This window comes from Pipistrellus kuhlii, unplaced genomic scaffold (assembly GCF_014108245.1).
Source record: "Pipistrellus kuhlii isolate mPipKuh1 unplaced genomic scaffold, mPipKuh1.p scaffold_m20_p_3, whole genome shotgun sequence".
Taxonomy (NCBI): Eukaryota; Metazoa; Chordata; class Mammalia; order Chiroptera; family Vespertilionidae; genus Pipistrellus; species Pipistrellus kuhlii.
This window is the reverse complement of record NW_023425529.1, coordinates 17,692,633-17,708,698: the sequence shown is the minus strand read 5'-3', so window position 1 is coordinate 17,708,698 and position 16,066 is coordinate 17,692,633. Positions and strand designations below refer to the sequence as shown.

General features: G+C 35.7%; 1 protein-coding gene across 1 annotated transcript; it reads right to left on the bottom strand.

The window, feature by feature from the left end:
• Window positions 1-1,927: 1,927 nt before the first annotated feature.
• On the bottom strand, window positions 1,928-11,691 carry LOC118730104 (killer cell lectin-like receptor subfamily F member 2). Its single transcript, XM_036457815.2, has 6 exons — window positions 11,546-11,691; window positions 9,073-9,171; window positions 6,270-6,317; window positions 4,304-4,452; window positions 3,770-3,885; window positions 1,928-2,185 (listed from the first exon to the last, which is right to left on the bottom strand). Exons 1-6 carry the CDS (start codon window positions 11,631-11,633, stop codon window positions 2,068-2,070), a joined length of 618 nt encoding a protein of 205 aa, XP_036313708.1. The 5' UTR covers window positions 11,634-11,691; the 3' UTR covers window positions 1,928-2,067.
• Window positions 11,692-16,066: the final 4,375 nt, after the last annotated feature.

Here is a 16,066-nt window from a genome sequence, read left to right as displayed (position 1 = left end):
ATCCTAACTCTATAAAAAATAATCACTGGTATAATTACATTAGAATAATAAAGCTTAGACTATAGAACATAAACTAGAATAATGACATTAAGAGTGACCAAACAATAGATTTTTGTAAAAATTTAATTTTACAAGTAAGATCGAGGAAATAGGATGGTCTTATGACACCTGCCTGGTGTGTCATAAAATTCAATCCTGCAGAACATTTGAATCATCATAGCAAGTCTGTGTTTGTTACATTTCCCACGTAAGTAACTATAATCTGTGCGTACTCACAAGAAGGAATGTGAGTGCATGCATAGTGATAGAGTGATAGAGAATCTGGAGAAAAGGGGAGTATCTAGGTTATAGGGAAAACACGTACAAACAAGTCCTTTTTTAATATCTTTATGGAGCTTAATTCCTTCATTGCAAAGGAAAATTTCTGATAATGATCAAAGAAGATTTTTATGAACCCACCCATCATTCCTTTTACCTGGCACTTTATGTAAAAGCAAATGACTTTAATCATGGCAACTGTCAGCATGTAATCAAGTATGGGCATATTACATCTGTGCATCATGTTGCAACCAAGAAAATTTAAAAACGATGATTTTTAGACACTATTGGGTTTTACAGGTAGATGTGTTAAATTTGGTTCATAATATAGGTTTTATTTTTATTGTAGGTTCATGGTTATAAGTTAATTTTGTTAATTGCTTAGAAATTTAGAGTAACTCATCCTTATTTTTCTTTGAATCACAGTTAATAGGGTATAAATTCCTGATGATTTAGAATTAACTACACACAACTTCTTGAACTTAAATAACTACCTCACTTATAAGGTGGACACATACTTTGGTATTTATTTTGTAATATGAATGTGTTTTGAATAAATAAGAGAAAAAATTAGAAACTTTACTTTTTATATAATTTCAGTTAGAAAACTAAGGGAATAAGACAGTTCTCAATATATTTAAAATAAATTTTATTAAAGGAGAATAAATTCTAAAATCACACTACAAACAAGATTATATGTCACTATAAATAGACAACTTATGCTTACAACACCTGAATACTTTATTACCAGCTGAAAGTTTGATTTCTTTTTGATAAAATTGAAAACCGTCAACTTGGGGTAAAGGCCTACCATGAAGAAAAAAATGGCATATCTATATCTATGTACCTGGTCTTATGTTTTACCAAATGCTCAGAAAGAGTTAGAAACCAGGGAATAGAACACACATGGGGAATATGCAGAATTAGAAAAAGATTACATTTAATTATTTTTTAGACATTAAAACAATAAGGTATATTTTCTTATCCTATATATTAAAGAGGTAATATGCAAATAGACCATCACTCCAACACACAAGATGGCCACCACAAGATGGTCTACAAGGAAGGGCAGTTGGGAGTAACCAGGCCTGTAAGAGAGGGCAGTTAGGGGCAATCAGGCCTGTAGGGAAAGGTAGTTGGGGGGGGGGGGGGGGGCGGGGGAACCAGGCCTACAGGGGAGGACAGTTGGAGGGGAGGACCAGGCCTGTAGGGGATGGCAATTGGGAGCAATCAAGCCAGCAGGGGATGGCAGTTAGGGGAGACCAGGCCAGCAGGGGAGGGCAGTTAGGGACAATCAGGCTGGCAGGGGAATAGTTAGCCATCGATCAGGCTGGCAGAAGAGTGGTTAGGGGTGATCATGTTGGCAGGCAGAAGCGGTTAGGGGCAATCAGACAAGCAGGCAAGTGAGTGGTTGGGAGCCAGCAGTCCTGGATTGTGAGAGGGATGTCCCAGATTGGAAAGGCTGCAGGATGGGCTGAAGGACACACATCCCGCAGCATGCACAAATTTTGTGTACCAGGCCTCCAGTCTAAAAACAATATATATATATATATATATATATATATATATATATATATATATATATATATATATATTATTTTGAAGTTTTATTTCTATACAAATACTTTAAAAATTTATATTTGAATGGAAACAAAGTAAATTTATCTTTAAAAAATGGATAACCACTGTTAACATCCATACACACTTCTATCACTTTTTTATTTAAATATCCGGTTTTGCTTTTATTATTTAGACAACATCTCTCTGGCAAATTCCATTAAATTTGGAGCCACAGTCTTCAGAATATACTTGATTTCTTGTTGTGACAGCACAGCTCATGCTATCAGTTGGTCCAATTATCGAAAAACTAGGAGGTAAAGGTCAGAGTTTAGAGAATTTATATTATTTATAAGATAATTGTATTTGTTAAAGTCTTCTCCAGCCTCACTTGTATAGGTAACTCCTCAGGTGTTGCCAATGATTATATTTGGCACTCTTGATTTGCTTCCTGGTCAAGCCCTCCACTACCTTTTGAATCCCAACCAAATGTCTCTCTTATTGGAATAACATCAGTTCAAACTTGAAGACTATAAGAATCCCTGTCTCTTCCTTCCCTCTCCATTCTCGCCTTAAGTATATCAGCAAGCCCTGGGTATTCTATCCCAAGATAAACTCTCTTATTTATTCACTTCTAATCCAAGCTACTGGTACCTCTTCCGTATCTCAGGTCATTGGCTTTTTTGTTTGTTTGTTTCTATATATTAATTTCCCACATGGCAGCATAAATACTGTTCTTTAAAAGGTAATTAGATGATAAAAATGGAATTTTTGGTAAAGACATAATATATTAATAGGAGTTACAAAGCAATAACATAGAAAAAAATAATTACTTTTTAAAGTTAAGTAAAACTGTTTAGATAATGTTAACTTCCTTATTTAACTTCCATAGTGTAATAGGGCTAGGAAAATGTGTAGTTAGAATATTTTTGGAGAAAGCTATTTTCTTAACAATTTTTTTAGTTACTGATTCTTGTTTAAAATATAAAAAACCAAACACTATCATAACCATCTGCACATCATTTTTTTGTTAAATAATCAAATTAAAGCTTTAAAAAAAGATGTGTTACCCTAACAATATGTTAGTTTCCAACTAAAATGAGCCTATTAGAAAATATTTTTTCTAATATTTTCAAAGATTACAGTCAAAATAAGTAAAAAAAAAATGAACAGTACTGGATGCCTTAGTTTTATATTCATGAAAGACAATGGAGAATAGAAGTATAAATATCCAGGCTGAAATCACTCTGACTTCGTGGCTTTGCTGCAACTTGCCCGGTCTCGGCTGCTCTAATAGTGTAATGGCAAAGAAAATGAGTGTGCAGAGGAGAACCGGAGAATGCATGTGACTCTTAGGAATGTCAAAGCACTCCTCCATGCGTTACCTCATATTGCTCACACAAGAACATTGTGAGGAAAGCTTCGTTGTCCTTTTCATACAGGTGAACAAATGGATATTAATAAGTTTGGAAGAATTTTCTAAGGGCAGAATTTGAAATTCAAACTTTCAGATATCAATTCAAGAGGCATTTTTACATAGTCTAGGTGCTTTTATTTATAGGTAAATTTTATTTTTGTATTTAGCTATGTAGGAAATGTTTGCTTACCACTATTTTAAATGAGTTTCAAATAAGCTTAAACACTTTTAAGTAGTCAGTTTTTGACAAATAACAATTTCCAAATACCATAATGAATATTTTCTAACCCTCCACACCCCCCCCCAAAAAAAAGGGGGAGGCAGAAAGAAGAAAGGAAATAAAAATAATTTTAAAAGAGGCAGGTAAGAAGGAAGGAAGAGAAAAATCTTGAAAGTCAAGGAAGCTTAATTAAAAATACTTTTCTATAAATAAAGCAGCATCATTATACCATCCCTCTGCTTCAAATAACTACTTACTTTTTTAGTTCCACAAGAGGGTGTTCATTTATCCACATCCATTGCTTTCCTGGGGATGTAACGTATAATCCAATCCAACTAGGACATCCAGGTTTTAAACTCTTCTGTATGAATTCCTAGAGACAAAACAGTATATTCATTCATTCATTTATTAAAAAACCATGTCAGCATATCCCCAGTAGGGGGTGTGCAAGAGGCAGCTGATCAATGACTCTCTCATCGATGTTTCTAACTCTTTGTCTCTCTCCCTTTCTCTCTGTACAAAATCAATAAAATATATTTAAAAAAATAAAAATAAAAAATAAAAAATCATGTCAATGCCTTCTATAGAGTAAGGTGATGTGCCAGAGTAAGGTATTTGATAAAGAAAATAATCATTTATTTCATAAGTAATAGGGGTTTTTGAAATCATAAACAATAGTAATTACATTATGGCTAATGGATGTTCAAATCAATGACTATAACCACCGACACTTTTTAGAATTGCACCTAGAATTTTTCCTTGGGCACTTAAGACTATTTTTGACTCCTCACCAGCTCTTTCAAATTGTGAATCACGGGCAAATGTGCCTGGAACTTTGAACAATCACGCTGACTCTCATTCCAAGTTTTAGCAAACATTGAAAACTTGTAACACTTCCCTTCATTCAGCAGCCAGTCATTTGGGCATATATAATTATTTCCTGAAAGAAAATGTATGAAGAAAAAGTTAAATAAAGTCTACAGTTAATAGAGAAAGTATAAATAGTATCTAATGTGATTTACTGGAAAATAGACCTTTACCAATTCACTTTTTTGTGATTAAAGGCAGCTCTATTAGTAGAATAAAAATGAGATTCACTTATTCATTTGTGTATTTCCAATACTGGGGGCAAGGTTTTTGGTAACAGGCTTGGAAAGAGCAAAGCTTGAGAATTCTGACCTGTATAGTTAGAAGAAACAAATGTATAATATTTTGATTGTTTATTATTAACTTAAAAGCCTTTTAAGTCCATCCATTATGTGATTCTAATTCCTTTCTCTCAAGGTTTTCTTTACAACTGGCACTTCATTTCTGTGAGATTACTTACCACTACCATTACTTACTCCATTGCATTGGATACATGCATATCCTCCTGAGTTTTTCCTTTATACTGTTCCCTTAGCCTTCAATAGTTTTCCCTTTATTTGCATAATCTAAATCAGTGGTTCCCAAACTTTTGTTCGCCATGCCCCACCTAAGCATCTCTAAAATCCTAATATCCCCCACCCCCCTGTGACATATCATTCTTGTTGTTCAAAAGTGAACTCCTAGTCACGTGGAGGAAGCCTAAAAGGCCATTAACTTGGTCTAAGCAAGCTTCCAAAGAACATGGCATCCAGGAGAGATAAATCTAAAAGAACAAAAGGACAGTTGAAGTACTGAGGAAGAAGTCACTAAGAAATTCTTAAAAGGTAACAATAATATGAAGTGATATGAAAAAATAGCAAAAAAAATGTGATATGAAAAAAAAATCAAAAAAAATTCAAAACATACAATAGAGAACTGAAATGCAAAAATATCTCACAATATATATATTTATATACTGTATATGAGGCTCCTGGAACCATAAGAAATGAAAAATTTCACTCTTACTCATTCTCGAATTGCCCCCCTTGAAAATCAAATTGCCCCCCTATGAGGCATATGCCCCACACTGAGAACCACTACTGTAAATTAACTAATCTTTTAAGGTTCAATTGTACTTCCACTTCAAAAACAAAGCCTTCATATGTGGTGTATATATACAAAGGAATAACATGCAGTAATTAAAGTGAATGAAATATTGCCATTTGTGACAATATGGCTGGATATAGAGTATATTATGCTAAGTTAAATAAGTCAGTCAGAGAAAGACCGATATCATATGGTTTCACTTACTAGTATACGTAGAATCTAAAATCAAAACAAAACAAAATAGACTCATAGAAACAGACCAAAGGGATGATTACCAGAAGGGAAGGGGTGGAGAGATGGGTGAAAAAGGGATAGAGAATTTAATAAAAAAATATGGTGATAGGTTTGCAAGGTGACAGATGATTACTAGAATTAGCAGGGTGACCACATTGTAAGGTACAAAAATGTTGAATTAACCAGTCATAATTTCGGCCATCTTTAAGACATGACATTTAAGTATCATTTACCAAAGGATGGATAATCTGTTTTACTAAAATCTACTGATTTAAATGCCTGAGTTTCTAAAAAAGTACTTTCACAGCAACATCTGGACTAGTGTTAGAGCAAATATTGGATATTATGCATGGCCAGGTCAAGTTTTCACACAAAATTAACCATCATAGCTGGTTTAAACTACACTAAATATCCTATGACATAGTTATCATATCACTATTTGAAAGTTTAAAAAAACTGACATTTAATTTGCCTAAATTTATGTGACCCGTTGGTTGAAATTTCTTGATTCAAACGTAGAGAAGCACATTACAGACAAAACCAACCAACCAAACAACAAACAAATATTACCTGCAAGGCTGCTGATATTTACATTCTGTGAGAAATCCATTTTTTTATCTATACTCGGTGCAAAGAAAAAATATATAATGAGTAACATTTAATAAATAGCAATTTAGGTATATGAGAATAAAAATACTAACATAAGATAAAGATAGGCAAATAAAAACTGAAAGTATTTCTCTTATACTGGACTTCTACTCCTCTCCTTCCCCAGAATCAGCCATTTTTTACTCATATCTGTTTTTATTCCTTTGAGTGCTGACCACAACTCTAAATATTGCATTCATTCCTTTTTTTAAAAATTGTTGACACTATTATAGATGTTCCCCTTCCCTAGCCCCCTTTACCCACCTCCACCCAGGTTTCCTTTTTTCCACATCCTGACCAGTACTTGATGTGTGCTCATATATTAATGATAGCTATTCTGGCAGGTTTGAGGTTGTATCTCATTGTGGATTTAATTTACATCTTCTACTGATTAGTGACATTGAGCAATTTTCCATGTCTGTTGGCTATCTGTGTGTCCTCTTTGGAGAAGTATCTATTCAGGTCCTCTGCCCATTTTTAATTGGATTATTTGCATATACACTGAGTGGCCAAATTATTATGATCTTTGAATGCATAATAATCTGGCCACTCAGTGTATATTCTATACAATAAAAGGCTAATATGCAAATTGCCCCCTCGATGAGGAGGTCAGGCAGCAGGCAGGCCAGCCAATTGCTCATGTCCCCTCCCCTGGCCAGGCTGACCAGCTCCTACCCATGCACAAATTCAAAAACTCATGCACCAGGCCTCTAATACATATATATACACATACTACACACTGAGTGGCCAGATTATTATTCATTCAAAGATCATAGTAATCTGGCCACTCAGTGTATTTTGGCTAATCTCTTCACCTTCTTTCTTCCAGGTCTCCCCACTTCTTTCCCCTCTGACATCTGTCAGTCTGTACCATGTATCCATGTCTCTATTTCTCTTTTGTCAGTTTATTTTGCTCATTTGATTCCACACATAAGTGAAATAATATGTATTTATATTTCTCTGACTGCCTTATTTTGTTTAGCATAATAATCTTCAGATCCAACCAAAAGATAAAGAGTTCCTTCTTTTATATGGCCATGTAGTATTCCATTGTGTAAATGTACCATAGCTTTTTTATCCACTCATCTACTGATGGGCACTTGGACTGTTTCCAGATCGTGGGTATAATAAATAACACTGCTATGAATACAGGGGTGCATATATCCTTTCTGGTTGGTATTTTGGGGTTCTTAGGATATATTCCTAGAAGTGGAATCACTGGATTAAAAGGCAGTTCCATTTTTTATCTTTTTAGGAAACCTATTTTCCACAGTGGCTGAACCAGTTTGCATTCCCACCAACAGTACACTAGGGTTTCCTTTTCTCCACATCCTCACCAGCACTTGTTGCTCATTGATTTATTAATGATAGCCATTCTGGTAGTTTTGAGGTGCTATCTCATTGTGAATTGAATTTATATCTTTCTAATGATTAGTGACATTGAACAATTTTTCACATGTCTATTGACCATCTGTGTGTCCTCTTTGGAGAAGTGTCAATTCAGGCCCTTTGACCATTTTTAAATTGGATTATTTGTTTCCCTGGTGTTAAGTTGTATAAATTATTTGTATATTTTGGAAATTAATCCCTTATCAGATGTATCACTGGCAAATATGTCCTCCCATACAGTGAGTTCCCTTTTCAATTTGTTGATGGCTTCTTTTGCTGTAGTGAAGCTTTTTAGGCAAATTTGTTTATTTTTTTCTCTTTGTTTCCTTTGCCCTCGGAGATGTTTTGGTGACAATACTGCTAAGAGAGATGTCTGAGATTTACTGCCTATGTATTTTCTAGAATTTTTTATGGTCCCACAGCTTACAGTTAAGTCTTTTATCCACTTTTAATTTATTATTGTGTATGGTGTAAGTTGAAAGTCTAGTTTCATTTTTTGCTTGTTTTTGTCCAATTTTCCCAACACCCTTTATTGAAGAGACTTTCTTGATTCCTATGTATGCTCTTGCCACCTCTGTTAAAAATTAAAGGACCATAAGGCATGGGTTTATTTCTGGGCTCTCTGTTCTGCTCCATTGATCTATATGTCTGTTCTTATGCTAGTACCAGGCTGTTTTAACTGCATTGGCCTTATACTATAGTTTGATATCTGATATTGTGATACCTCCAACTTGTTTTTTTCCTTCTCAAGATGGATGAGGCTATTCTTAAACCTCATAGCCCCATTTTGTATATTCTTTTTTGTTTTTCTTCTTATTCCAGAAACTCCCATTTTATTATATCAAGTGTCTTCAGTTTCTTAGTTGCATTATTTAGAAAACTGTAGGAAACATGCATCCATGCATTGGTCTGGTTGTTGCAAAAAGGTTGAACACATAATACACACATTTAATACCATTTAAGAGGGGGGAAGGTGCAGACGTCCACCTAACAAGGTTTTCAAACAGGTGCCCCTCCCCTGTTTTAACTAGCACATTAATAATCTTAAATTATTGTCTTTCAAAGTAATACGAATAAGCATACAATAAGTCAACTTTTCACTGGAAGTTGTTTTTTTTTTTTTTTTAATATGCAGAATAAATACTTATATTTATTGGAGTGTTTCTTAATTTTTCTTAAGTTTAAAATAATTTTGTATTAATAGCATGACATATGGCTAGAAAGTTTAATTTGCCAATTTTGGACTACATGTGGAACAGATCTTCATATTAAGAAAAAGTAAAGATCAGTTTATCTTCTAAAATAGCAAAAAAAACACAAAAAACTCCATACTCACTTGAAAAGTTCAGGCCAATCACTGTCATCAGGTAAATAAGGATCCCAATGCATCCAAATACCAGCAAAATGACATAATAATGTAGATACAAGGAAAAATCTGAAATGTTGATTTGTTTTTTCATTAATTTTAAAACTCTTGTGATAATTCACTTTAAACACATTTTCCTGTCTTTGTTAATTGTTTGGTGATATTTTTATCATTTAGCATTACTTATTAAATTATATATTATATAAATATATATAATTTATAATGTGTGGTATTATGTGTATTACATATTACTATATAAAATATAACTATAAAATTTGTATTGTATATATAACATAACATTATATATAATATAAATATATATTTTATATTCTTTATATTACACAGTATACTATGTAACATATATTATATAAATAATATGCACTGAGTGACCAGATTATTATGATCTCTGAATGCATAATAATCTGGCCATTCCGTATATATCCTATATAATAAAAGACTAATATGTAAATTGTTCCCTCGACCAGAAGTTTGACCAGCAGGCAGGCCGGCCAACCACCCATGTCCCCTCCTACTGGGCATGCTGGCCGGACACCACCCATGCACGAATTCATGCACTGGGCCAGATTATTATGTGTTCAGAGATCATAATAATCTTGTCACCCAGTGTATATTATATATATATATATGGAAATTATATATAACATGTGATTATGTACTGCATGTATATTGCTCTTATAAATGGAACTCTTTTTCTTAATTTTCTTTTTGGATTGTTCAGTGCCAAGTGTATATATGTTATGGGTATTATTTATTTAGTGTCTCACTGTAGGAGATAAAAGAAGAAAAGGAACATTACTGAAGTCCTATTATGTTCCAGTCACTGTAGTGGGAATATTCACGTGTTATCTCACCTTTACATATGAAATATTGTGTATGCCTGATTTGACTTTTCAGACAGAAATCAGTGTCAGCCTAAGCTATATATGGATCTCTAATCAATGCTGTATATACAGAACTTTGGCATCGTACTAATTTGGATAAGATTTGGTAGAAATTGTCTCTTTAAAGAGGAATAAATGATGAACCTCCAGAGAATTGGGAGTATTATTTAATATAATTATAGGAATATTAGTTAAATCTAGAAGCATTCTAGCCAATTTGCCTTGCTAGTGGCCAAAGAGGAAGTCAAGTAATTTGATACTCAGGTAATTATTCCCAAGTTTGTATTGGCTTATAAATAAACATGCACTTAATTTCATCACTATAGTCATACATTTCACAAATAGTTCTAAGTCGGTGATTTTCAACCGATGTGCTCCAAGAATTTTTAAAACATGCAATATCTGACTATTTACTAGTCAGGAGACTTACCTCTTTTCTCTTAGAATGTCAAATTTAAAAATACATATTTTTGGTGTGCTGCAGACTTTTAGTAATTGGTTTATGTGTGTCATGAGATGAAAAAGGTTAAGAATCACTGTTTTAGGTTGTAATAAAAGAGTGCAGTGATAAAGGTTGTAATAAAGGAATGCTCTTTCTCAAATCTGGATGTATATGGATGCTTCATTTCAACTGATTTCTATGGACTTAGTGTATCTCTTTATTTCTATAATGCATAGTTATAAGATGTGCTGTTTGTTGTAAAACTTTTGAAATTTACTACTCAATTGCCTGTATTTAAAAAAAAAAAATCCAAAGTAAGTTTCTTTTTCTTTTTTTCTGGCCTGTGGCTATTTCTTCACTCAGGCAAAAGTAGAAAGACCTCTACTTAACTAAAAACCCTCAAAATCTATTTCTGCACATTATGAGGGAATACCTATCCTAGGCATATTTATATGCAGTTCGCTGGTTCCACGCTTGTCAGGAAGGGAAATTTTAAATTCATTGCCAAATCCATATGCTGCATATTAAACTTGTCTATAAAACCTGTAACAGATCTAAAAACAAAACAATCTTGACCAGATACAGCAATCCTTGACTTAAACAGCAAAGATTAATATTGTCATTTATTTTGCCCTCTCTCATTCCCAATGGATTATTCTGCCAGTTTTATGGCTCTTTTTAGAAGATTAATAAAATACAATATGTATATACAAAAATGTCTTTTTATGCTGTAAAATGCTATAGGGCCATTGTTACTCCTACCCTCAGCACTAGATCTTTACCTCTGAGTATAATAAGCATCTTCATACAGGTATCATACCCAAAGATTTGCCTTCAAGAATCTTAGATTTTTGTAGGAGGAATAATTTAAAGTGCTGTGGGTTGTTTTTGTTTGTTTGTTTGTTTGTTTGTTTGTTTTTTTATTGTTGATGCACAAATGAGTCTAAATAACCTATCTTAGGCAACATATGACCATTTTGTAAAATCCCCAGGATATAGTTAATTTTAATACTTTAAAATTATTCAAGGATAATTGTCTCCCTATGAGAATAATACAATATTAAACTGAAGTCTGAGTGAGAAATAACAATATTCCTACCTTTAGATCTCTGCCTGGATTTAAAACGATCCTCGAATTTCAGGTTCATGTAACCATCTTCAGTCTCCATTTCCTCAAATATTTTCATGTGATATTACCAAGAAAATAGAGAATAGTTTCAGCGTTGGATAAATATTCCTGCTAGCACAATGTACCAAAGATTTAAAGGAAGTCTAAAAATAGTCTGACCACACAGGATGTGTTGGTGGATGAAAATGGACAGACATTAACTTCTGAGTAAAATTCTGTATGCTGCAAAGTAAAAGCGGGTATTTTGCTTCATTCTTTTCAACAAATATTTATTGGACACTTACTATGTACCAGTCATTTGTGTACAGTGTATTAGGAACATAAAAATGAAGAAGACAAACATACTTTCTATCTTTATATTCTAATGAGAAAAATACATATAAATACCAAACAAACAAAATCAGTGCTTGCTAGATAAGAATAAAACTTTTAAAGGTTACTATCTTTACTACACATCAGTGTTGTGCATGCGTACACAGAGAAACTATCACTTTTTAGTGGTGATTGGTAAATGTCAGGCCAGTGGTGAGGAGCATATAATGAGGGCATGAAGAAAGGGAATATCAAACCTACATTCAATCAGTTGTCATAACAGTTATTTCATTTTTTAAAATATATTTTATTGATTTTTAACAGAGAGGAAGAGAGAGGGATAGAGAGTTAGAAACATTGATGAGAGAGAATCATCGATCAGCTGCCTCTTGCACACCCCCCACTGGGGATATGCCGGCAACCAAGGTACATGCCCTTGACCGGAATCGAACCTGGAACCCACTATTGCCCTCTTCAATATGGTAGTCACAATGTATTCTCCCTCCAAGCTACCCTGCTGTCCCTCTCTGAATTGGCATCTTAATCTGGGACACAGAGTGTTGGCCATTGCATTTGACACATTGGGCACTCAGCTCTGGGGCATCCTTGGGTAGTAGATGACAACTTTGTTGATCCCAGGCATAGGACTCATCTCAGTTGAATGGCCATTCTGTATTAGTCCATTGACCAAATATCAAATATCAGAAGAAAGGCTTCCTGATGCCCACACCACATAGCATTCTGTCTACCTGATTATTGAAAGTCTCTTCCTCAACTCTGGTTATCAAAAATTGTGGGTATTTACCTAGGAATTAACTTCTTAACAATCTGTGTTCATTCTGAATAATCCCTATGCATACTTCTCCCCCAAATCTCTTTGTCGCTAATGTTCTAATGTTGTTCTTTTTGAATTCTTGACCAACTAATGAACCTATTAATCTCTGAATATGAGTCATTTTAGATTTATATAACTTGATACTCATCTTTCCTGCTACATAAACAACCAGATATAACCCAAATTTCTGTTTAACTCAAAGATTTAACTCCACTTGTCTTTCAAGGGAACCCCCTGAATGGGACTATAATGTGGTATCTATTTTTAGCAGTCATACATTTCATATTCAGTGATAAAACTTTTCCTTTTACCTCTCTACTATGTGATTATATGGAACGCTTTCCCTCTCCTGACTATGTGCATGGTTCAGGTGAAGAGAGAAAATTAATACAGAAATATACCATGGGAGTTTGAGCTATCTGCTCATGCAGTTTACTGTACCTTTTTGGAATTGCTCGGGCCTAGCCTCCAATATTCTCCTTTTGAGTTTTTGATAGAATGCTGCTCTATATTTCAAATTTTAGGATCTATTAGGTCAAATTGGTCACATGAGATCATATTCCTGCCGATGAATGAATATCATACTAAAATTATAGACCTTTTTACTGCTTATTCTTCACCAGGTGCAATTAGCCTAATGTCATTAATGTAATGAATCTATTCTTCATAATAGCTATATCATGTTCAGAGATATGTCCAGATGCCCTGGAGCTAGTTCTCACTAAGATATCTTATGGCAAGAATCAGGAGAATTGACATATACCTGGACAATACAGTAAAGAAGTACTCTTGTGAAATTCCATGAAAAGATTCTCTGCAAATGGTGGAAAATGTATCTGACAAATGATTGTTTCTATATTATTTATTGATGTATGAAAATTTGTGCAAAAGTAGGCCCTTCCTTTCCCCGGCTGCCAGCACTGGCTTCCCTCTGTCACCCGGGACCCCGGCTGCTTCCCTCCTCTGGCTTCCCTCCAGTCCTGGCTTGTCAGGAAGGACTTCAAGAAGACCTCAGGTCTAATTAGCATATTACCCTCTTATTATTACAGACTAGTGGGCGGGTGCACTGTGAGAACAATAGCTAAAAAGTGGAACCTTGAAAGGGAATCAGAGGCCACGCCTGTGTGCCTGGGAGTTTCCATGTTCCCTGACTCACCAGGAAGTTGCGTGGGTAGTCTGTCCTCCCGGCAGCTGCCTGAAAAGATATTTCCAAAAGTTCCTTCTGTGGCCAGGGTCGTGCCTTTCGAACCAGGAGGTCCCCAGTGAACACCTTGGGCCGGGCTGAAAGCTTTCTACCGCTTAGAGCTGGATAAGAGATGCTCAGAGGTAACCACTACAAAGTTGGGGATCTTGGAGGGAGGGGGTGCTCTCTCTCCCATGCCCCCACCTTTCAGATCCATCTCTCTGACTTTCACCTCAATTGCTAGATGCCATCTTATGGCCATTTTTATATTGCTGCCTTCCTCTATAGCTCTGGGGCAATAGGTAAGGGATGAGATTTCATCTCTATGCCGGAGGCAGAGTTCCAGGAGCCTGGCAGGGATATCAGGCTTGTCCTGGTTACTCTGATTGTCTGCACTTCATTCATTTCCTAGAAATTCCTAAACCTGTAGGCTTATGGGACATGTGCCTTGGGGCAAGTTCTGAGGGCATCCTCTGGCCAAGTATCAGCACTGCTGAGGGGAGGTATCTATTCACAGGAGCTGCCATCCATGGGACTGCCCACAGGAGCCCCTGGGGAATCTAGTGGGCTCTCCAAAACCAAAACTCTCAAACAGTTTGCTGTTTGAGAGTTTTGGTTTTGGAGAGCCCACTCTTTCCTAAACTTTTAATTTATATATCAATATTTTTAGTTTTTATTATTTTTATTTAAGTATAGTTAGAATCCAATATGTTATTAGTTTCAGGTGTGTAATAAAGTGACTCAATGACTCAGTGACAGCTGAGGTACTTACCATGACAATAGATGAGATGATAACAAGCTTAGACAACTTACTGCTTTCTCATATCAACTTTGCTTCTATAGATATAAACTAGAAAGTAGGGTATTTTGTTTGACTTTACATTCATTGAATCTTTCAACCCTCTTTAGTGAAGATTAGATTCAGAAATTGAGAAAAATTAGTTAAATCAATGGAGCTTCTCTCTGAGGAAAATAATTGGAATCCTTCACAATTTAGATTATCATAGAGGTTAACTAGAACTGTTTTAGTTGTATTGTGTTAGTCAAAAAAGGGGTCCAGGCTGTAATTAACAACAAAAAAATATTTATCTGAACAAAAGGAGTTACAATCCTGGAGATACAGATGCAGGTGGAAATTTAAATTGTTTCCCAGAGAGAACAAAAAAAGCACAGGATTAAAAAAAAACACCACAAAACACAAAATTTATTTGTTTCATGTAAAGAAATGATTGTTGTCTAGGTTACTAGGGATTTATGCAATATACAAGCAAGGGAGGCAAAGACTAGAAGGAGGAAGTTGAGCCAATATGCGTTCGTGCAGCAAGTGGTATTCCGGGACGTTTATGAATCAGCCTGGAGCTGAGTTTAGCAATAGGTTATGCAACTTAGTAGCATTTCTGAGAACTAAGGCATAAAATGTGCATAGGCCCCAACCCATTTCTTAATGGCCTCCAGACTCTAGTTTTAGTAACTCTCTTAGCAATGCTTATTCCACTTTATTTTCTCCACTAGAGGCCTGGTGCATAAAAGTTCTTGCACTGGAGGGGGGTCCCTAAGCCAGGTCTGTTCCCTCTCACAGTCCAGGAGCCTCAGGGGCAAGAAGCAAACTGGTGATCAGGGGAAGGTGACACCCCATCACACCTCTGCTGCTGCCACTGCCAGCAGCACAAGCCTTGGCTGGCCCTGGTTACCTGAGCCTGGGGAAGCCCTGAGAGGCTGGGGAGCCACCATCTAAGGCTTGCCTATGCCTCAGGTGTCTGCTGGGCAGCTGCCATCCAAGGCTTGCCTATGCCTCAGGCCAGCCCTGGGCGGCTGAGGGGCTGAGGGGACTGGGAGACTCCAGAGGCAGACGAGCAGCAAGGCCAGGCCAGTGGGGCTAAGGGGACTGGGCACTGCCATCTTATGGCTGTGGGCACCACTATCTTTGAGGGACAGCCCTCCAATTAGCATATTCCCCCCTTATTGGCGTTGGGCACCACCATCTAAGAGGGTGGGGCAGTCCATTAGTATATTCCCTCCTTATTGGCTATGGGCACTGCAATCTTTGAGGGTTGGGCAGTCAATTTGCATCTCCTTATTGGCCATCTTTTGCAATGGCGTGAGGGTCAATTAGCATATTCCCTCTTTATTAGATAGGTTTATGATTTTACTTAAATAGGCT